At 35.4% G+C, this 24,887-nt stretch overlaps 1 protein-coding gene across 1 annotated transcript in view; it reads right to left on the minus strand.

Moving 5' to 3' along the window:
• The window catches only part of LOC148940046 (endothelin-converting enzyme 1-like), a 259,409-nt gene that overhangs the window by 42,546 nt on the left and 191,976 nt on the right, over positions 1-24,887 (minus strand). The window contains exon 10 of the mRNA XM_089106057.1: positions 4,206-4,309. Coding sequence (XP_088962183.1) covers positions 4,206-4,309 — 104 coding nt within the window. The remainder of the gene's footprint in view (positions 1-4,205; positions 4,310-24,887) is intronic.

The raw sequence follows: 24,887 nt of genomic DNA on the forward strand, positions 1-24,887 counted from the left end.
TGGGGACCGGTGGATGGCCTTTGGGACCCCGTTGGGCCTTTGGGAGCTCGATGGGCCTGTGGGGGGCCCGGGGATGGCCGTTGAGGGTCTGGGGTGGGCCTTTGGGGGTGCCGGTGGCCCTTTGGGAGCTTGGGGGACCTTTGAGTGTCCGGGGGGCAGTTGGGGGCCTGGGGGACATTTGGGGACCGGTGGAGGGCCTTTGGGAGCCCGGTGGACCTTTGAGGACCGGGGGCTTCCTTCGGGGTTGGGGTATGAGGATTGGAACCCTTTGGGGTTGGGTTAGAGGACCTCACAACACTGTTCAAATGAAACTTGTGTATTATAACGACCACAGAGTTTCACCATTAAATTCTCTTCTAAAATCTCTTCAAAAATATTCTTTTAAAATTTCTCTATCTGTTTCGCCGAAATAGTTCCATTACCTGTCTAAAACGGTTTCGCCCAAATAATCCCTAAACGCAAATTCAGCGTGTTCCTTTGTTATTGGCATCTCTGTGCTAACGCATTTCAAATTAATAGGAAACCTTCTCGCACGCTAAAACAATTCATCGCTAAGATGTTTCTTGCCTAATTGTTTCCATGGCTTTTGGTTATTAATATCCTTTGGAGTTCGACCAGTAGAACTGTTCCCGAGGCAAAGACATTAATGACCTGGATCTATTCCTGGAGAAATGTTTCTAGGCGAAAATTTTTAAAGTCTGACAGATGATGTCATTGATTGATTGATCTGTCAAGAAAGGGAAATTAATTTGTTGTTTCTAAGGGGAATTATTGATTCACGATAGGTGAATTGAGGTCGACAGCACAGGTGTTCTGACTCGTGACAGCACCACGTGGTTTATGGCATGCACTTGTCCAAAAACAACAATAATAAATAAATCCCTCAGGCCTAAAGATTAAAGAAGCCTTAATGTTTCTTAATTCCCTCTTCGTGAATCAACAATTTCCCCGCAGATTATGTAAATCAATTTCACAGGTTAAGCTAGCCAAACAACAATGAAGCCATGTTTGTTTCTTAATTCCCCCATCGTGAATCAATAATTTCCCCTAGCGATTATGTAAATCACAGATTAAAGAAGCCTTAATGTTTCTTAATTCACTCTTCGTGAATCAACAATTTCCCCTAGCGATTATGTAAATCAATTTCTCAGGTTAAGCTAACCAAACAACAATGAAGCCATGTTTGTTTCATTATTCTCCCCTTCGTGAATCAATAATTTCCCCTAGCGATTATGTAAATCACATATTAATGAAGCCTTAATGTTTGTTTCATAATTCTCCCCTTCGTGAATCAACAATTTCCCCTTCGATTACGCAATCAAGTTCTCGGAAATTCACTTCCCCCTCGAGTTCTAGATCAATAACAGTGTTCCCGTTAGAATTCACTGCGCTGGCTCAACCTTCACCCGGTAGCTCCTACACATAGAAACATCAAATAAATCGACCTTGGGTAAAGAGGTCATTGACCCCATTACGTACTCATTCACCCTAGGGAGGCTATGCCCATATTTGGTGTACTGTCAGTATTCTATGCCCATATATGGTGTGCTGTCACGACCTTTAGGGTCACTTCTACTCCCTTAAGTGTTTTAAGGAATATATATCATACTGTTTTTCATCCTTTTATTGTTTATGGTTGCTGTATTTATGCATCTAATTTTACTTCAAATATTAAAAGACTGCAGATTCTTCAGAATAAGGCACTTCGAGTACTGGGTGAGTTTGTTCAGTATGAGCATATGCGTGAGTCTTTTATTAGTTTTAGAATTTTAAATATTCATCAGATCAGGGACCATCAGGCGGGAGTGTTTACTTACCAGGTGCTTAATAGATTATCTCTAGAATATTTCAGAGATTTTTTTAAGTTTAATTCTGATTATCATCATCATAGGACTAGAGGTCGTGGAAGCTTAGTCTCAGAAGTAAGGAGTACGAGTGGATCTAGTTTTGCAATTAGAAATTATGCAGTTTATTTGTGGAATGGTTTCCCGGAGAGCATTAGGGAGTCAGAAAACCAGTTTCAGTTTAAAATTATATTAAAAAATTTTTTATTGGGTGGGAATTAAAAAAATTTTTTTTTTTTTATTTAAAAAAATGTTAAATTGTAATTAAGTTGTAAAAAAAAAAGTTAAAAAAAAAAGTTAAATTGAGTTAAATTGTATTGAATGGTATGAAAAGAGTAGAAAGAGTGAATGAGTTTTGGTTTATGTTAAAAGATTGTGTGACGCTGCTCAAGTCACAATAGTGGCTTAATAAAACGTCATACGTTCTTACCATTTCTACATTTGTTGATAATGTTATTCAAAAAATGTGTTGTAAGTGCCAGTTAAGTATGATGTATTATTATTAGTTGAAATAAAAGTCAAGTCAAGTCAAAGTCTGTTTAAAGTTGTTTTTTTTTTTTAATGTACATTGGACAGAAAGAGTAAGGACGAAATTAATTGTGCTATAATCACAACCCCGTTCTGTGTGGCATTAGGAGGAACCAACGCCAAATGGAACGGATTGGTGATAGAAGACCTTCTCATGATGAATGCTGTTGGGTACCTTCTGACATTCGCAAGTCATGAAGACCCAGTGCAACCCTCGTTACGATACTAAAATGGGATGTAAACTTCACGAGGACTTCAATTGGGGATCTCTCGAAAGCTCAGGACTGGTTGTTGTAGTAAACTACTGTTGCTACCTTATATCCCCTAGACGTACGATAAGTTAAATGCAAGCCCACCGAATTCGAGCATTAAAACTTAACCTGTGCTAAATCCATTAAAACTGAAGTTTTAATGCTCAAATTCGGTAGGCTTGCATTTAACTTTTCCTAGTCTAGGGGGTATAAGGTAGCAACAGTAGTTTACTACAACAACCAGTCCTGAGCTTTCGAGAGATCCCCAATTGAAGGCTTCGTGAACTTTACATCCCGTTTTAGTATCCTAACGAGGGTTACACTGGGTCTTTAATTCCTTTTTTTATTCCTAAGTTTTAATTCCTAAGTTTCAATGCAGATTAAGTTTAAAGGAATCAGCACAGAGAACACTAGTCCAAGATTACACTAAGAGTGCACAATGCACCCTGAAAACTATTTTGATCTCAGTCACGTTACATGATGTGTAATGTTAGCTGTATTTTTGCTTGCTTTATTAAAAGCTTGTCTTAATTTTAACTTATTTATCTTATTTTTGTTCATACGATTCCAACCAAATGAACTAGCTTTAGTTTAAGCCCGTATTTATGAGAACCTGCACAAACGACTTTAGTAAAAAAACAACAATATATTCCTTAATGTGTACCGTAAGAATACTTTAGGAAACCCGAATCTATGAAATATCTGTGAACTTGTTCATTGTATAGTCGTTCAAAATTTGTTCGTGTCGCCCATCTACCTATTTTGCGAATACCAGGTTTCATATTTTTCACGCTAGCTATAAAGACTTATTCTTTGTATTTTCAGCTAAACTAAAACATTTTACAATTGCTCTTAATCGCATAATCGTTAGAAAAAGTTTTTGGAGGGACCCTGACTAGCTAAAAGCAATGTGAATGTTTTCCGATTTACTACCAATGGATTTAGTATGTTCGGTACTTGTGCATTATATGGTCCTTTCTAAAAAGTCAACCTTGGTTAATGCCAATGAAATAAAATAAAATAGGATGAATATATAATAGTTCATAAAAAAAATTTGGGCTATATATTTGCACATTAGGGTGGGTGGGGGGGGGGGGGGGTTAAGTATAGCATACATTAAATACGTAACCAAGCCTAACCTAGGTACCTCCCCCCTAAACCCCAAAAAACAACAGTTTAAATATCGCAACACAATGAAAACCACGCTATGCATTGTATTACTCTATAGCGGTCTCTTGAATTAACCCGTCAAAAATGTGTTTTTCGTGACTGGTTTCCTTGTAAAGGCCCATGTAGTGCCCAAGTACCGTATGTTCTATCGCTTCTAAAAGACTGACTCTAATATATAAAACCTAAAACATCCTTTATGTATCTGATGCATCTGACATCTAATACACTCTCTCATTTAAGCTAGATTTAAATTGTTAAGGTTGTTCATTCAAGTTTTCCAAGTTATGACACTAAACTTACATTAGATGGAACTGATGAATAAAGTTCCAAGTCATTTTGCACCAACTCTCTGCAAATTTTGAGGAGTGGAAAGGTAAATGAAATTATTTAAATTAGAAAGTTAACCACTTACCCATTACCTCGGCTCGAAATACGACAAGAACTTCTGAAAACTCCTTGGAGAGGTATTGTAGATAGTCATTTGTGAACCGCCACATCAAATAGTTATTCAGAGTGCTGTAAAGGTTAAAATGGAAATAAGACTTCAAAGAAAAGACAAGCGGATAAAGCCTTGTACATACAGTCATTTCCTTGAAAAGAGTATTACCTCCATAGGTTCACACGGCACAAGCCTTTAGAATGGGCTCTGGAAATACTTCAAGTTATAAACCCGATGTAAAAAAAAAGTGGATATAAAAAGGCACTGAAAATTCTTTCACAATTTTACGTGCTGAATAAGTTGAAAAGTTTCATAAAACCATTTGAGCCAATTAAAACTGCTTTGTCAAACTTAAACTTTATTACTATTGTTTATTATTATTTTTGCAACATATAAGATATCCGATTGCATGCTGCCAAGAGCTACGATAACTAAAAAAAAAATGAGTAGATTGTGTAGGTTACTTTCTTACTTTCTTAACTAATAGACTGAGCAGATAGATCGATTGGTGTTTACTATTTCGGGTTTCTCATTTGCTTTTTGAGACTTTAAACTTCTCAGTTTTTCTAAAATATATATTTTCCCTGCACCTGTTTTCAATTTATACTTGGGATCCAAAATGAAATAAGCAATTGATTACATTTACTAATGGCATTTTTGCATATATATGGACCCGTTTTTTGTCGATTGTTTGATTATACCGTTTTGTCCTAGGTGATTGGATAGGCCGAGTAGGGCCGAGGCCTTGTTCAAGTGCTTATTTGTTTTAATTACTAAAGCAGGAAAACTGTTTTTTTTAACCGAATAATTACCTTTAACATACTATTATAAATTAACAAAATTATAAAAAAGAAGTTTTATTCAAAATGTAAGTTCTATCAAACTATCGATTACAACTTTTAAAATAAAAGTTGCTTGTATTACCTTTTAAAAAAGTGCTTATATTACCTTTAACGTACTATAATAAATTAACAAAATTAGAAAAAAGAAGTTTTATTCAAAATGCAAGTTCTGTCAAACTACCGATTACAACTTTAAAAATAAAATTATCGCACTTTCACGTTGGGGTATTACGAAGTCTAGTCAGTTTTCAATTTCCACCCGAATCTAACAATGACTTCTACAATCTGAGCACGATGATCTGAAACATGGAGGAGAATTCATAGCCTACCTCGTCCAATCACACATCCTTAAAAAAAGTTTAATCAACAGTTCTCAACACATGAGCGGCCAGTGAGATGGGGTAATTACGTTGTTGTTTTTTTTTAAATTCATGATGACATACATTATGCTTATTAATGGAATTCTATTATGTTTATTTTTTGTACAGGGAACAAAGTAAAGCTAGGTTTTGTATTGTAAAAAAAGCTGTCTATACATCTCTTTTCCTATCATGTCATGACACAGTAAAAAAAACTCCCTATAAAAACAAAACAAAATCAAGCCAAACTATAAAATATACAACAATCCAGAGGGCACAGGTCCATAAATACCCCTCCCCCTCTAGATTTCAAAAATATATTTTCGAGAGTATTTTAATTCAATACCTTTTTTGAGAATTTCATTGAAAAATGAGAAAATACCCCCTCTCCCCATAGGAGTAGGAAAACACATTCCCCCTCTATTTTCATGAATTGACACTACTACAATTGAGGTTTGATTATTAGTAGCTTTAACCCAGGAAGGTAAACGACAGTTTGGAAAACTACATTCCAGTTAAATTAAGTATAGTTAGATTGTTCTGCTTGTAGATTGTAATTCATAGCATGTCGCTTAAGTTATACAACCGACTAGGTTATAATCTATAGCGTGAAGAACAACAATTGCTTGTAAATTTTCACCTGGTGAAAAGAAATTTACGTGAATAAAGCAACTTAAAGTGGTAAATTAATTGTAAACATTGTTTCTGAGGAACTGTATTTCGTGAGAATTATGTGAAAATTTGCCAAGGCCTCACATTATTCTATTTCTTGCGTAAGAAAGAATACAAAAATTAAATGGTACACACCCATTTTTCCCTTATAATTTTTAGACACTTTTTGAGGTATTGACGTGACCCTATGTCTGCCTAAAAGGCCTACAAAAGCCTATTGTGTGACAACAAGAATTGTCGGCTTTCTAAAGTAAATAAGTTCTTGGTAGTATGTATTAACAGCTTTTTATTACCCATTTTATAAAATTAATCACAACACTCAGAATTTGAAGCCAACTTCCAAACGACAATAAAACTGCTCATTTTAGCCTTTAAAAAAAAAAAAATTGAATATAATGCTTCTTGAAAAAAGGTTTTCCCTGCTTCTATTTTATTTAGCGATTTGCTCCAACTGTTTAAAAAGTTCGTGTTTAATCAGCTGGAAAGTCTAATATAACGAACTGTTAGAAAAGGGTAACTAAAAAATTAGCCAAAAATGGCTTTTTACTGTCGTTCTAAATATGCGAAATTCACGATATTTAAAGCTGGCCCCCCCCACCCCCAGAAATTACAGGTATCAGAAAATTCGCCCTATTTGTGAAAAAGGGGTAAAACACCCCAAAATGGTGAGTGGTCTGGATGAAAATCACATTGTTCGATTCAGCAACTAAAAAAAAAATTATTGATGAAGTTTTAAGCTTCTGCCTATAAAAATGCAAAATTTTGCATTTTTTTCGATACAGATGATCACAGATGCTTAAATGTTTGTTTTTTCTTGTTCTTGTTTTTCCCAGGGGTGATCGTTTCTAACCATTCGTCTTAAAATACTGGGAGAAGGCTTATTTGAACGGAAATTAAATTGTTTTAGCGCCCTTTTTAAGTAGCAAAAATAGATTGAGGCACTGCGAAGTGGCCGTTTCTGACATTTTGTGACACAAAACAACAATTTGACCCCAAACCGGGAGAAAATGCTACCGATGGAAAACTCTAAAATAGGCAAACAATGTAGATTATCGAAAAGTTATATACTGACTTTCCCTTTCCAGCATCCGGGGCATTAGTACCATGGGGCGGTGCATTTGATTCCAATATTCACGTGGTCGCTTGATCCAAGGTTGCTTGATCATTTTGAGTTTTCTATTTTTTGGTCGCATAACTAAATATTTTCTGTTTTAATTATTTCATTCTTTTAATTTTACGAGTTTTCATGGTTTTAACATTTTGCTGATTCAGCATTGACCGTTTAATTTTATGACTTTTAATTATTTTCGACACTTTTAAGTATTATAATTTTTAATAATTTTACGTGGTATAGTGTTTATTATAAACGTAATTGTATTTTTTTGTTCGTTGTTGTTTGTTTTTGGTTCTTTTTTGTTTATAGGCTAAAGTGCGAATTCGGCCTATTTGGGCTTGTGAAAGCCGTTTTTCAGTAATCAATCTTATCTTATCTTGAAGCCTCAAAAAGTAAATTTTTATATCTGAACTTTCCAGTTCTCCGCGAGCTTTTAAATAAATACGTTTAGAGGGAAAGGAGGGGGGGATAGAAACTAAAATCTTACTTCCCTTCATTCCTGGAAATACTTCCTTTTAATTAAGCCTGTATTATGTGTGTTGGGGATTATATCTGCCCTTTTATTATTAATAGGCTATATTTTTCTTGTTTAACGTAAAAGATTATATTCTCAAACTTACCTGAACGAAAGGCGGAGACGATGGGGAAGACCCTAAATGTCACAGGGATATTTCCTAGGGGAAGCCGTAAGTGCTACCAGGAGCATTGTTTTTAAAAGTATTTACATTGGAATATTTCTCATTTTTCACTTTATTTACATTTTTTTAATGTTTGCTTTCTTTCGGGGGGCTGGGGGTGCAAGGGAAGAGACCCTCAGTAAATATAAAATGAATTTTGAGGAGGAGCAGATGTGGAAATCAATTTCTAATCTTCCTCCATTCCAACGAAGATTGTTGGGTCAGTCCTAAAACATGGATGGTGCAGGTGGTCTATTGCGCATTTATTTCACTTATGAATGCTTTCACTGCAAAGCATTAGCGTAAAGAATGGAGGGTCGAAGAGGAATTTGCCCTCCTCATACACAGAACAATTCTGTTTGTTTTAAGATTTAATGTGCTCGTTACTTTCATTTGAATCCAATCTCTTCTCAATTTCAATTATTTTCGTTTTTTACAACCCTACTCAACATTACCTTAAATGTGACGGGAGCTACCACCCCCGTTTAAGTTTTAATATCACTCTTTACTTTAATTTGAAGAAAAATATTTCGTTTCTTATTTATAAAGGTAAAGAGATTACTGTTGTAATGCAAATAGCCTCGCCTTATATTAGTGTACCGTTTAAAATAAGAACGAATTTTCTCTGTTCATGTTATGTCTTAACTCGGGGCGGTCTTTCAATTCTGTATTTAGATCCATGAAAATTAGAATTGAACTAATTAAAAACAAAGCCTTAAGTGTGAATGGAAGCTGGAAAACAAACTTAGCTTCTAAAATCATTCGCTAATAACTACTTGAGGTAAAGTTTCATACAAACAAGATATATGACATAAGAACGAGGCAGCAGATACAAAAATACTTGGTTTTTGCTAATTTTAATACAGGTGAGTACCCAAGGAGAGGGGTTGCCTGGCCTATATCCCTTTGATAGCTGGAGGTTTTTAGAAACTTTTATATATATTCTTTTATTTTTTATTTAGTTCACTTCATTTTTGCCATTTTCAATGATGAACCCCTCATCCAATAAGTCGACTACCTCCGAATCCAAATAGTGCGTAGCTTACTTAAATGTTTTTAATTCCTTTTGTTTAACATACATAGATATCTTATGTATGAATTTTGTCACCTGAGGGGTTTAAAAAAAAACACAATCCTTACACTTGCCATTTTAATTTCAGTAGTTTAGCTCAGTTATGAAAGGTCTATGAATATCTTTAGTTTAAGTTCAAAACTGAAGAATATCTGGAGAAAGTTTAAAACTTGATTAGTCAATATTAAAAAAAATGCTATAGGTTTCTTCGCAGGTTCGTTAGATTCTAGCAGTATTTTTGAAAATCTTACGTCGCTTGTAATCATAGACAACGCAAAAGCGCTGCCCAAGTAAAGAAAAATGTGGGCACAAAGTATTAGGTATTTATTGATTTTTTTCACATAGGCATTTCTCAAAGAAAAGAGTGGTCGTAGAAACCTCACATGGAGCTCATTCGATTGAAGTTTCAAAGTTCTAGTGTTCTTTTTAAGAGTCAAAAGTGATTGGAGGGTGAACAGCTCCCCTACCACGCAGATTAATTCCCCAAACACGTCCAATTAGAATTTTGAGATAGCTATTTTGTTCAGCATAGTCGAAAGTGGGGCCCGACCGATATAGATTTTTGGGGTCCGATACCAATGTATCGGTATCGCACCAGTACGAAACCGATATAATTTACCAATAAATTCCGCTCCGGAAAATAGCTTACCTAAAGTTTAAACCCCCCATATGGGTTCGAAAAATTAGGCCATTTACAAGAGTTGTTTGATTTTTCTTTACCTTTTCTGATCAGCGGCTTCTGAGCGCACAAAAGAAATGACGGATATTTTCGGAAGTGATAAATAAAAAAAAATAATTAAAGTAGCCGGGTTAGATACACAAAAACACAAATACATGAAACTCTGATTGAAAGAAACGTAAGATATTTATTGAAATGGATTATTCAAATCCAAATTTCGATAAAGGGACTTTGAATTTTAATCATTCACATATTAATTTGAAAACTTTATTTTACATACATATGATATGGTCTTTTACTATAATATTTATTCTAGGCACACCAGATACAGGGGTGCAGCTAGAGTCTGAAGTTTGGAGGAGGGATTTATAGAATGTGTTGAAAAAATTCTCCTCTTTGCCCACAAATGCGGACACACAAGCTAAATTTCCAAGGTAAATAGGTAAATTGTTCAAGGTGTCTGCACCTGATGGCGACAACCCCCCTTACAACACCCCCTCTTCCCCTTAGCTGCGTCCCTGACTGGATATCATGTTTTTAACCGGTTGAATCTTGGATCTTTCACCATGCAAGTGAACATTCATTAAATAGAAACCGTATGGTTTATTGTATTTTTTTTTTATTTGTTTGGTAGAACATATCAAAGAGTTCGTGGTAACGAACAGTAAGTAAGGAGCGACCCGGCACAATAGTAACCAAAACTCGTAAAAAACAGAATTTTGATACCAATAGATACATCAAAAGAATCAGATTTTTATGCTGTACCCATCAAAAGTTACGCGATTGGGAAAATTTGCCTTATTTTCGAAAAAAGGGGGAAACTCCCCCTAAAAGTCACAGAACCTTAATGAAAATCAAACCATCAGATTCAGCGTATCAGGGAACCGTACTGTAGAGGTTTCAAGCTCCTATCTGCAAAAATTTGGAATTTTGTATTTTTTGCCAGAAGAAAGATCACGGATGCTTGTATTTTTTTTTTCAGGGAAAATCGAATCGACCCAGTGGTCCTAGAATGTCGCAGGAGAGCTCATTCGATCGGAAATTAAAAGTTCTAGTGCTCTTTTTAAGTAAACAAAAATGGAGGACAACTAGGCCACCTCCCACGCTCTTTTTTTCCCAAAGTCACCCGATCAAAATTTTGAGATAGTCATTTTGTTCAGCATGGTCGAAAAGTATAATAACTGTGTCTTTGAGGATAATTAATCCCCCACAGTCCCCGGGGGAAGGGCAGTAAGTTATGAGCTTTGCCCAATGTTTACACATAGTATTGGTTATTCGGAAAAATACAGACATTTTCAGGGGGGATTTTTTCTGGTAGTGGGTGGGGGGATGGAATTAAATAAAAAAAACAAGTTTTTCAACTGAAAGTAAGGATCAACATCAAAACTTAAAACGAACAGAAATTATTACGTATATGGTTCGGTCCGACCCCTAGTCAATACCTTGCGCTTTACGCTAAAGTTTTTGTTAGTACTTTCATAAGAGCTATTTATTCTAATTAACGGCCTTTGTGATCAAGGACTCTAGCCTGGGTTTGAAACGTTTGATGCGAGGGGTATTGTGTTTGTCTAATATTTTTTGTGGCTTGGTTTCAAATATATTTTTGGAATCTGGTTTAATCTATTGGATTGTCTTAAATCTTTTTTTTTTTGTTTGGGGGTGGGAGGGGGTCTCATAAAAATCGCTTTTTGTTTGGGTGTTTTAATTATGTTTTTTTTTCTCTTCTTTATTTTTGTTTTGTGTGTGTGTGTGTGTTGAGTCTTTGAAATGTTGAAATGCATTATATTGAAAATACTTTTATACTTTTTTTTTTTTTTTTTTTTTTTTTTTTTTTTTTTTTTTTTCGTATTTATGCTATTTCTTAAATAATTGGAACAAAATTTGAACTTTAGCGTAAAGAGCGAGGCATTGATTAGGGGGCAGAATCTCTAATATACATAATAAAAATATACGAATATAGAAGTTCGTTACGTAAGTTAATTCGTAAGTTACGAATATTTATTACTAATAAAAATGTTTGTAAATAAAATTAATCAACTTTCAAGAAAGCCATATAGCCAAAAAATAGTAAAATTGATATGCAAATCTTACTTTAATCATTCATGTACGGTAAGCCAAAATCAAAATCTGTATTAATTCAAAAACTTTCAGAAATTAAATTCAAAAAACAAGTTTTTTTTCACTGAAAGTACGGAGCGACACTAAAACTTAAAACGAACAGCCTCGCTCTCCTAAATGCCTCAATCCCTCGCTATTTACGCTAAAGTTTTTTATTGTTTTAAAAAATAGAGTTGTGAAGAAAGAGTCAAACTTTAGCGTAAAGAGCGATGCGTTGAAGAGGGGACAGCCCCTTTCTTATTCGGAATAATTTCTGTTCGTTTTAAGTTTTAATGTCGCTCCTTACTTTCAGTTAAAAAAAATTGTTGTTTTTATGTAATACGTTCTTGAAGTCACCATACATTTAGAACATTGCTGCACCAGGTGTGCATTGACAAGTATTGACAACAAATGACTAACAGGGTTGCCACCAGACCAAAACATTTCGTACAGTCCCAACTCTTAAAACGTAACTTTTTCGTAACTTTTGATAGGAAAGTCTCTTTTCAACGCTGAGTGCACTAGCTTTTTTATCACAGGCGGTAATTAAGGGGGGGGGCTTTGTTTTCCGGAATAATTTTAAAAATATACTTTCCCGAAGTCTCATTAAAAATCCACCCAGATAAACAATAAGCAGAACAATAGGAAAATTTTTATATAATATATTGGAACGTAACTTTAAATGAATATTTCGACCCTATATCCAATGGCCGTCCTCAGCAAAACAAATGAAGAAAAACCAATATAAAAGAAACTCGCATTAAAATTCGAATATATTAAAGGAAATCAACCAATCAAATTCTTACTTTACAATATAAAAGAAAATGAAAGAATATTACAAGTGAGGATGCCATCACAAGATTCGACACAACGATGAAATATATTTATACAGTTATATATGGGACGTCAGAATGTGTGGGGGGTAAAGTGTAAAAAAAGTGACCATGATGCATGGAAAAAGTCTAGCAGGAAATCAAAAATTCCCGCTCAACTAATCCAACCCCTCCTCAACGCTTGGATATAGCCTTGGTTATAACCAAAAAAATGGCTCATTTTTACAGCTTCATATATTCTTTTAATATCAGTCATTCCTCATCACATGTAATGAGATCGACTTTGTTCTCTGATCAGAGATAACGTTCGCCCACTCCGCCGGGAAGAACAACCACCGGCCCCAGAGGGGAGGAGGGGGGGTTCAACCCCCCCCCGAACGGTTTGTTTCACTCGTTAAAACGTAGCAAATACTGCTATAAACAGAGTTTGTCTTCGTTGTTGAAGTTTTTTTGTGTAACCCCCCCCCCCCCCCAAAAAATAATTGTTTTAAAACCCGTACAAAAAAAATCCGGGGTACGGCCGTGGGGGGGGGGTGAGGTTTTTAGTGTTGTTACCCGAAGAAAAATACATATAGCCTATAATCACATATTTAAAAAGAAATTATAAAGAAAAAAGCTTCTTCCATTATTTACCTATTTTTATGAAAAATTTTCCTTCCTGGCTTCAGTTTGTTAATTTTCAATATAATTTCCATATCACTGCTTGGAGAACAAGATTCAAGTTCAAAACCAACTGATGAAAGTTGGTGACTAACTGAATTTTGTCACTTGTCCCTAAGCGAATGATAATCTTTGGTCGAGAGAGATTGTTCTTAACTTAGTACCCAAAGTGGGTATTTTCTCATTCGAATAGACGAGGGATTGTGTTATAAGACTAAATGACTGCGATTTGAAAGAATGTCGATACTCATGTCAGTGTAATTAAAATGTGAACAGCGAATTTTTTCACAGGGGGAAAAAATATATTACTCAGAAAAGATAAAACTTGTTTATTATTTAAAAGCGTAACGCAATTGTACCATAAATTCAAAAACGTAACAAAAATGTAACGTTTTTAGGACCGTAACGTAAAACTTACCACAATATTTAAAACGTACCAATAATGGTACGAACGTAATCTCGGTGGCAACCCTGATGACTAATCTCTGCTGCTCTCTCCACCATGGTCAGACTTAGCTGGTGGCTCCACCCCCTAGGACAGGAAAAGCAAAATTACCTGAAGATCTCTGGTGTCATCTTTTGGACAAGTTGCGCATGAAAAACAAATATATCGGCCGATAACCTGTATTTTATTTCCGATATCCTATTATGATACTGACCATCATATCGGCTCGATAATATCAGTCGGGCGATATATCGATCGGACCCTAGTTGAAAGGTCTAGTAACTATGTCTTTTGGGACTTCAACCCCCCACAACCCTCGGGACAAGGGCTGTAAGTTATGCAATTTGTCCATTTTACATATATTATTTGTTATTGGGAAAGAAGGCATGTTTGACCTTTAGTGTTCAACAACACAGAAGAAAGTCAGGTGAAGCCTTCAAAAGGGAGTGTTGAACTAAATAGAAACACATTATTTGCATAGAGGCTGTCAAAAGGGTGTAACTAACGAGGGTATTAAGTTGGAACTTTCAGTGAAAGATGAGGGGGGATGATCAGTTGACCAAAAAGCCGATATTTGCACGCTACTACTACTACTTCTCCTCCTAATACTACTATGATACTAGCACAACTATGCGGCCCTCCAAAGGTAAAAGTACGTATCTACACTTTTCATTATTTCGATAAATCACGGCTCAAAGTTTGAGTACTTTTGAGAGCTTCAAATACGGTTTACGGTGAAACTGGACACTGGCTAATTCTGGAAATTAGTTAAATAGGTAAACAAATATGGGGATTTCATATTTTTAAGTAAAATTTTCTATTATTACTGCCCCGAAGCCTGAAACAGTAGATACGTACTTTTACCATTGGACCGTTACTCATATAAAGAGGCGCTCTCAAAAGGTAAAAGTGCGTATATGACATATACGTACTTTTACCTTTGACTTGAGACTCGAATTCGAATGAAGTCCCAAAGGTAAAAGTCTGTATAAAACATAAAACGCACTTTTACTCTGCCCAAAACCCCGTATCTATGACGTATACCGAAGGTAAAACCACGTATGAAGCATGTACAACAAGTCATTTTTTTATTCAAATAATTAGAAGTTAAAAAATAAAAAAAATAAAAAGAAATCACTGAAATACTGCAGGCAGCTAAGAAACACAGCCGTGCTTCAGCAAATCGACAGAAGCTGTTGATGAAGGCATAGTGCGCCAAAATGTACGGCGATTCTCATTCATAAAAGGTACAAGTTTTTCTAAGATGGCCTTTTTCTTTTCTGGCTTTACCCCCTTGCGCCAAGAATCGGATCTGGCAAAGGATACTTTGCCTCTTTTATTGTACTAACCAGCTTTTTTGGCACAAAACTTAGACTCTTTTCTTCACCCTCAGGGCTAGTTTTATAGAACAGTTCTGTTTTTCCCTTCTTAAAACAGACCTCACTGAACTCATCAATGGTCACGCCCAAGTTCTTCATGACGATGCCAGGAGCTTTTAAGCTTTTCCACTGGCAAAAGTCTTCTATGTCCATTTTCACGGCTTTCGTGAATTTTCTACTTTTTTCTATGGTGTCGCACAAATCCTCAAAGTCAAGAACATCCCTTTTTCGAATTCGAGACTCAATCGATCCGTGTATGGAGTCAGCCCCCATGTGCGTATGGCCTTTCACTAGATACTTGATACGAATCGTTTCAGGTCCTCCTTCACTGTTGACTATCAGTACAAATTCACTAAAAATTGTACAATTTTTGTTCTGGGCACAGCAATTGTCAGTATAAAAAATGAAGTGCAAGATATCCCTATTCATCTTTAAGACCTTGTGGAAGGCACTACCTATATCAGGTGCATCACGTCCTTGTCGAGATTCGTTCCAAACAACGCAAAGGTTCTGGTTTTGTTGGGTGGCCTTAACGGGGGCAAACGTCTCATTAAAACACACGAGTCTTGATAGAAAAAAGGCCTCCTTTCTGCTGTGCATGATGGGAAGCAATAACACTTTTTGTAGGTCCACGGTGAACAACATGGTAGTTGAATCTTTTTCGTATTTCTGCTTATCTTCAGAAAATGCTTTTGAAACCTGTTCAACAAGATCTATGTGCTTTCTGTACAGTTCAGTCTCTTTCTCGGTTGCCTCACCATTTGTACCAGGAGTTCTCGCAGCCCCTACTTTCTCTTTTAATAGTGTGCAAATGTCACAGCTGTCACTTTGGGGCATGCACAATGATACTTTCATACCATTAAGAATCTTCCTATATGTCTCATCACAGATTTTATTTGCTGGATATTTTTCATTAAAGTCTTCTGCCATAAATTTGTAGCTCAAATCACGAGAAAGGTACCGAACATTTGGAGCGTGAGCTCGACGATAGTGTGGAATTGCTGGCTGAAAGCTTTCAATGTGCTGCATCACAAGGCTTCGATCAACTTTGTTTGGTGGCCCTGCCACTTTATGGCCCCTTCCGTCCTTGAGCTCATTCCCAAGAGCATCCCTTTCAATTTTTGACTTGATTGTAAAAATCACTCTGTCATTCTTGCCTAATCCTAGACAACCAAGGAATGTAGACTTGCAAACTGGCAAGTTTTCAAATTTTGGGGTAAGTGTGGGGTCGTCATTCGAATTTCTGGGAAGACTGTACCTAACTGTAGTTTTTTTTCTACACGCAGCTTCTGGGGCAATAGTCCTTCTTTTAACTGGTAGGAATGTCAGCAAAGAAGCGAGCCACATTTGTCTTGATTTATATTCTTTGCTCCAACATGTGTCATAAATTTTCCTGAATTCTACACTGGAAAACTTCAAACATGAGTTTGTACATTTGTTAGATTTACAGCCAGGTTCGTCAGGAAATGGATACTTCTTAACATCTCTTTCAAATTTATCTTTTTCTGAGCGAACTCGTTTTGGAGTAAGGTCAACAATAGACCTTCCTTCTCCTCCACCATTTTCTTCACGTCTATTTTCTCTATCTTGTCCCACAGACCTTGCTGCTACAGCGTCAATTACACACATGACATGGTCTGAGGAATCAGGTTCACAAACAGCATTGTTGCTTTCATTAGATGGTTGATTGTCCAAATTTAGCTGGTCATCTTGGGTCTCATAAGCTGCTGCATCCGAAGCCGAATCTTCCAAGGGCAGGAAAGGATCGGTAGGAAAATGGATCAGAATGTACTCTGGATGATCTGATGTAAGATGATTACTGACCGAAAAAGGAACTAAATCTGTAAAGAGCTTTTCTTCTTCTTCGAAGTTGTCTGCTTTTCATCATCAGAAGACTCAAATTTGCCTTCAAGGTCATCACAGTCAATATCAGACTCATCACTGTCACCTATTCTTAAATCTTTCTTTTTCGAATTCTTCATCAGCAAAGTGTTTTAACTGTGCCTTAGTTTTAGCTTCTCCATCAGTGGTGTCCCTTGATCGAGAATGTCCAGAAAAATTGGGTGATATGTCTGTTGTTTGATTTATCTGGATGATTTCTGGGGGGGAACAGGAACTAGCTCCTCGTTGCTCTTCACTGGAAGATGGCAAGTCGGTATTTGAAGTTGATGCCTCATTTGTACTTGCTTGACATGCCAATGTCCTGAAAAATTGGAATTCTAAGAACTTGTTATCAACCTTGATTATCTCAGATGAAAGAGGGGGTTCTAGGGCTATTTTGATACATTTTTTTTTGTTTCTAAGGTAAGCAATATTTAGAGGCCCTCAATTTTTTCTCAATGTTGTAATAGTTGACCAAACTAATCCCTGATTATCTCAGATGACAGAGAAGGTTCTAGGGGTTATTTTGATGCATCCCTTGTTTTTTATTTTATTTCAAAGGTAAGTCATGTTTGTAGGCAATACTAAAAAAATGGCTTTAGGTGGTTGGTTGGTAATTTGGTATGACGCTGCTCTCCTGTACTAATTCGACAGCTACATAGCTAGCTGTGTAAACTGGTTGTAGCGGGTCTGTTGTACCTACCTGGTAGTACAGATGGGGTTTTACCAGAGGGTTTAGGCCTACTTGGAGAAAAGGTTCCAAAATAGCATGAAGCAAAATTTTCTTACCTTAAATCTCTTTCCTTTTGTATAACCAACGCTCTCTGTAAATTTAGAAAGCCTCTTGACATTCTATATGCCAGTACTCTTTAATAGCTCAGAGTTGCTGGTTGTTCAGCTCTGCTCTGGTAAACAAACAATGATGATTGTGCTGAATCATGACATATACGTACTTTGACCTTTGGTTTCCTTTCTCATTTTAATGTGCCGGCCAAAGGCAAAAGTACGTACCAAGGGTGAAAGTACGTATCTACACAGATACGTACTTTTACCTTTGGATGCGCCCAGAAATTTTTCAGATACGTACTTTATCCATATGCTATTTCCGTTAATATTTGGACTAGAGCCTTCTTACATATACCATTCGATTCAGCACATTTTTTTTAGTATGGTGGTGGCATTAAGTCGAGAAGTGAAAAATTGTGCATATACGTACTTTTACCTTTGGAGGGCCGTATGGCTAAGGGTATGAATTTGACAAATTTAGAGAATATTGAGGGGTAAATTGCACTAAACCAAAACACACTATATGCGTGCAGATTGTAAAAAGGGTGTATCTCGAGAATGGAAGTGTATTGAGTTGGATCTTCCAGAGAATGATTAGAGGGAAGATCAATTGACCAAAAGGCAATGTGGGCTCGCTACTACTGATACTGCTACTACTACTACTACTATTACTACTGCTACCATTCAAACTACTGCTTCTGCTGAACACAGGGAAAGGGAAGTTAAACTAAATTGAAACACATTACGGGTCATGGTTGCAGCGGTAGCTGCAACCTAGTAAAGAGCGAACAGCAGCCCACAGTAACCAAAAGTTAAAAAACACATTTAGAAAAAAACTGCCTAGTGAAAAAAATTAACATTTGATACTGATTCAGGAATAGCAATTTTTTTTCCGTTCGTATTTAAATTAAAGTTTGTCGCGAAAAGAAATTTATGGTGATTAAAAAAAAACAAACTGAAATCCTTTGAAAATGGCGTCAGATCAAAATAAAAAGTATACCGTTGGAATCAGCATAGTTGAAAACCTTGTTCAGGGAAATTATAGTCTCCAACCTTGAACAACAAGGAAAATCACTTTTTTGCATGGGAAGCTCTGATCTGTCTCTCCCTTTCTTTTTTTTTTCCAGGGCTAGAGGTTTACCAGAGCAACGTAGAGATGCTTAATAGCTCATTGGAAATTTATTTATCACATCTACTGCTTTCCATAAATTCCACTATATGCAAGTGCCATATGGCACAAAAATGGCACGTTCTGTGCCATTTCTCAAGAAGTGGGCCAGCGGACTACACAAGACAGGTGTCTAATAGCTCATATAAAAGTTATTTCTCATATCTACATTTTCTTTATAAACTTCTCCACCACCTGCAAGTGCTAAATGGAACTAAAAATTGCATTATTGATGCCATGTCTCAAGTGGAAAAGCTAGGGGCTAGTGAGCTGCAAGAACTTCTTTAATGGCTAATTTGAATGTTTAATGGCTGATTTGAAAGCTATTGCTCGTATCTGCCATCCGTAAGTGCCAAATAGCACAAAAACGGCACCTTTTGTCCCACACCTTAAGTTGAAATGCTTCGAAGTGTAAAACGGTACCACTGTAACAGTTATGGTCCAAAACCATTATTTGGAAATTTTCCAGAACCCCTCCCGTATACTCTTTAAGCGCCACATGGCACTGAAATTGTCACTTTTTGTGCCATTTCTCAAAGGTTCGGGCTATCGGGCTACCAGAACATCGTAGACCGATATTTAATAGCTAATATCATTCATGTCTACTTTCTTCCTGTAAATCCCAATATCTGCAAGTGCCGAATGGCACTTTTGGTGGCAAGTCTAAAGTGCAAAGGCTGGAGCCCGTGGGCCACGGGAACTTTTTAGAGAGGCGTTTAATGGCTCATTTTAAAGCTATTACTCATATATACGTGCTTTTATCAATTCTACCATCCGTAAGTGCGATATAGCACTATAAACAGCACTTTTGGTGCCACCTATGTGGTGCAAAATCTCGGAAGCATAAAACGGTATCATCGTAATAATTATGTTCCGAAACTCTTCCCTGGAGGTTTACAAGAAGCCCTCCTGTTTACCCTCCCCTCCCATCCCAATTATTCATGGTTGCAGCGGTAGCTGGAGTCAGCTTTTTTTCCTCCCCCCAAAGTCATCCAATCACAGTTTTGAGATAGCCATTTTCTTCAATATGGTTCAAAAGTCAAATATCTTTGGTTTTTGTGATGATATGACCCTCCTTATTTCCTTCGGAAAGGGATGCACACTGTGTTAGTATCGGACATATTGATATCACGCGTATTGGTATTGGCCTATTGTTATTGGGCGTATTGGTATCGCAGGTATTAAGACAGATTTTCAATAACTCATATAAAATATACTGCTCATATCTGCGTCCTTTCCATAAAGTCAACTAAGAGCAAGTTCCAAATGGCAATAAAAACGGCACTTTTGGTGCCATGTCTCAAGTGGAAAAGCTGGGGCTAGTGGGCTACTAGCATTTTTTTTAGTGGTTTTTAATGGCTCATTTGAAAGCTATTGATCATATATACGTCATTTTTATCAATTCTACCGTCCGTAAGCGTGATATAGCAGTAAAAATAAGTAGTATGTCTCGTCTGGATTCTACGGGACGTATAGGAAAACATTTCTACGGGACGTATAGCAATTTCCATGTAATTTGCTTTCTGGTAGGTATTCTATTCTACAGGTCATTACACTCTTTGCCAAGAAATTTACGCAATTAATTAAAGCTGTATTATAAAACCAGCGCGTCTTGTTTCGAGTTTTAACGGACAAGTTTTTGAAAAGCAGACAGTTTTTTTTTCTTGTTTAGCATTTGCAAAAAAGGGGTAATTAGTGATTGGAAAATTTTTTTATGCTTTTACAATCGGAGATGTTTGATTAACCTTTGCAAAAAAAGGGGTAAGGCGATTTGTGAATGGGAGGAGATGCCATGATTATGTACTGTATAATACACAAGTGATGTTTTGGAGCGTATTGTCAATTTAACGAGAAAATGACTGAAAAGTGTTTTGAGGGAGATGGGTTGCATGGAGGGTTGAGTTGCATGAGAGTTCAGTTAAAGTGGGTACAGTTACAAGGGGGTTTCGGTTATACAGGGGTTCAGTTACAAGGGGGTTCAGTTGCACGGGGGTTGAGTTAAATGGGGATTGAGTTCCACGAGAGTAGTGCTTTGTCGTGGTTGAGCTTGTCACAGTTTTAAAAGAGCTTTACGGGGATTGAGAGACTCAGTTGCCGGATTCCGTGTGGTTTTTCTTTACTTGTTGGTCATTAAAAACGAAATTTTTGTTTTAAATAAGTAGTTTTTGTATCTTTTAAAAGAGCTTTAAGGGGTTTGAGAGACTCAGTTGCCTGATTCCGTGTAGTTTTTCTTTACTTGGTGGTCATTAAAAACGAAATTTGTGTTAAATAATTAGTTTTTGTATATTTTAAAAGAGCTTTACGGGGATTGAGAGACTCAGTTGCCTGATTCCGTGTGGTTCTTCTTCACTTGGTGGTCATTAAAAACGAAATTTTTGTGTTAAATAAGTAGTTTTTGTATCTTTTAAAAGAGTTTTAAGGGTTTTGAGAGACTCAGTTGCCCTGATTCCGTGTAGTTTTTCTTTACTTGGTGGTCATTTGTTGTATCTTTTAAAAGAGCTTTACAGGGTTTGAGAGACTCAGTTGCCTAATTCCGAGTGGTTTTTCTTTACTTGGTGGTCATTAAAAACGAAATTTTTGTGTTAAATAAGTAGTTTTTGTATCTTTTAAAAGAGCTTTAAGGGGTTTGAGAGACTCAGTTGCCTGATTCCATGTGGTTTTTCTTTACTTGGTGGTCATTAAAAAAGAAATTTTTGTGTTAAATAAGTAGTTTTTTTATATTTTAAAAGAGCTTTAAGGGGATTTAGAGACTAAGTTTCCTAATTACGTGTGGTTTTTCTTTACTTGGTGGTCATTAAAAACGAAATTTTTGTGTTAAATAAGTAGTTTTTGTATCTTTTAAAAGAGCTTTAAGGGGTTTGAGAGAATCAGTTGCCTGATTCCGTGTGATTTTTTTTTACGTGGTAGTCATTAAAAACGAAATTTTTGTGTTAAATAAGTAGTTTTTGTATCTTTTAAAAGAGCTTTACAGGGATTGAGAGACTCAGTTGCCTATTTCCGTGTGGTTTTTCTTTACTTGGTTGTCATTAAAAAAGAAATTTTTGTGTCAAATAAGTAGTTTTGTATCATTTAAAAGAGCTTTAAGGGGTTTGAGAGACTCAGTTGCCTGATTGCGTGTGGTTGTTTCTTTACTTGGTGTTAATAAAAAACGAAATTTCTTGTGTTATATGATTAGTTTTTGTATCTTTTAAAAGAGCTTTAAGGGGTTTGAGAGACTCAGTTGCCTGATTCCGTGTGGTTTTTCTTTAATTGGTGGTAAATAAAAATGAAATTTGTTTGTTAAATAAGTAGTTTTTGTATCTTTTAAAAGAGCTTTAAGGGGTTTGAGAGACTCAGTTGCCGGATACCTTGTGATTTTTCGTTACTTGGTGGTCATTAAAAATGAAATTTTTTTGTTAAATATGTAGTTTTTTTATCTTTTAAAATAGCTTTACGGGGATTGAGAGACTCAGTTGCCTGATTCCGTGTGGTTTTTCTTTACTTGGTGGTCATTAAAAACGTAATTTTTTTGTTAAATAAGTAGTTTTAGTATCTTTTAAAAGAGCTTTGCGGGGATTGAGAGACTCAGTTGCCGGATTCCGGGTGGTTTTTCTTTACTTGGTGGTCATTAAAAACGAAATTTTTGTGTTAAATAAGTAGTTTTTGTATCTTTTAAAAGAGCTTTACGGGGATTGAGAGACTCTGTTGCCTGATTCCGTGTGGTTTTTATTCTTTTCATTAAATACACTCGATATCGTAAAAGTGTTTAATTCAAACTTTTTTTAAACTTAGAAATTTTTCAACTTTATTAATTTTTTTATTTTTGTACATTACTTAAAATGTCAAAATATGCTTACAGTTCTAACAATTGCGCTCTGTGATTGGTCAGAGACACGATTTGACTTTCCCACTGGTATTCTATGACCGGATATTGACACTACCTAATCTATTGCATGTATTAAATCAGTATTTTTTACGCAGTAGAACGATAAACACATAAGTCATATCTTTAAAAAAAAAGTGAAGATGGAGCATTTTAATAAAGTGTGTTTACATAACAAGGTTATTGTAGCATTGAATGCTGACAAAGAGAAATATATAAACTTGGAAACAAGTAAAGGTGTTAGAACTATTTGATATTTATTAATTCATTGTCATGACATAAATTAATTAAATTTATTTTTACTACAGAAAAAATTAAACTCTTATTTTTTTTTTTTTGCGAGATTTAGATCTCAAGAGATGATTGCACTCAAATAGAATGCCAACATAAAAATAATCGTTGATAATAGAGTAAAACTCCTTGCTACTATTGCAGGTAACACACTAGCTACTTATACATCCAATCGTCACCTGTCGGGTATTATAATTCAACGTAAGATCAATAAAATAAATTCATACTCTCATAATAATATCTTAAACCATATATTTTCTACATGAATAATATTTTTCCTTTGTAAAATTAGTGTGATAATATACAGTTAAAATACCATAAAAATAAAAAGGGCATTGTCAGAAAATATCACGATGGAATATAAAGATGAATCGATGAAAAACAAAGCACCAGCAAACGTTACTGCCATTTATTAAACAGTCATTGAACCAAATAATACCAAAGACGAAAAGCATATTGAGCCTGTTGATGAGAAACCAGTAAAAATTGTGTATGACTCAAAATGGAATAATGATTATTCTACTGATTACGAACTAAGAGAAGACAATAGCTATAATATCAAGAGAGAACATGGTGAACTATTTTATGGAACAGATTCAAAATGTCCAAAGTTAATCATTGATATTAATAATGTATCGTAATATATTTTTTGTATTAATATTCTACATAGCATTATTTCATTAAAAATATATTATGCATTACATTGTTATGTGTTCATTATTTTTAGAGTAAGCTAGCATTTCAAACGTTTAGAATGTCTAATAAAACGTTGGAGATGTAAGAAAAGGAATTTGCATATATCTATTGTCAGACACATGGGGACAAATTCTTTCTTGAATTCGCCTCCTGAATAAATAAAAAAAGACATTTCATTCAAGAAATTATGACGAAATTCAAAGTAAGCAGCAAACTCTTTCTTGAAGTTACCTCATGGATACACAATACAGAAATTTCATTTAAGAAATTATCAAAAATTGTAAGTAAGTAGCAAATTCTTTCAAAAATATGTTAATACGTTTAAGTAATAAATATCTTTAAGCTTAACCCGTCTTCATTCTTTAGAATAGTTTTATTCATTTCATTAAATTATGAAGAAATTGTAAGTAAGTAACAATAGCTTTCTTGAATTCGCTTCCTGGACACAATACAGATATTTAATTCAAGAAATCATAATAAAATCGCAAGTAAGTAATAAAGTCTTTATTGTTTTCACCTATTGGATACACAATACTAAAATTTCATTCAAGAAATTATGAAGGAATTGTAAATAGGTAACACACTCATGTTACCTCATGGATACACAATGCAGAAATTTCATTTAAGAAATTATCAAAAATTTTAAGTAAGAAGCAAATTCTTTCTTGAATTCGCCTCCTGGGTAAATAAAAAGACAGTTCATTAAAGAAATTATGAAAAAATTGTAAGTAAGTAGCAAATTCTTTCTTGAATTCACCTGCTGGATAAACAAAAAAGACATTTCGTTCGAGAAATTATGATAAAATTCCAAGTAAGTAACAAACTCTTTATTGTTTTCATGACTTAGATACAAGATGTAGAAATTTAATTCAAGAAATTATGAAAAAATTCTCAGTAAGTAACAATTTCTTTCTTGAAGTCAACTCTTGGATACACAATACGGAAATTTCATTCAAGAAATTATGAAAATATTTGTAAGTAAGTAACAAACTCTTTTCGTTTTCACCTCTTGGATATACAGTACAGATACTTCATTCAAGAAATTATGAAAAAATCGCAAGTAAGTAACTTTTTTTCTCTCTTTATCAAAAACAATTTTCACTTAGCTACACGATGTATTCAAGAGGTGAAATCAATAAAGA

This window comes from Artemia sp. Qi Xiang Cuo, chromosome 20 (assembly GCF_049724085.1).
Source record: "Artemia sp. Qi Xiang Cuo chromosome 20, ASM4972408v1, whole genome shotgun sequence".
NCBI classification, from domain to species: Eukaryota; Metazoa; Arthropoda; class Branchiopoda; order Anostraca; family Artemiidae; genus Artemia; species Artemia sp. Qi Xiang Cuo.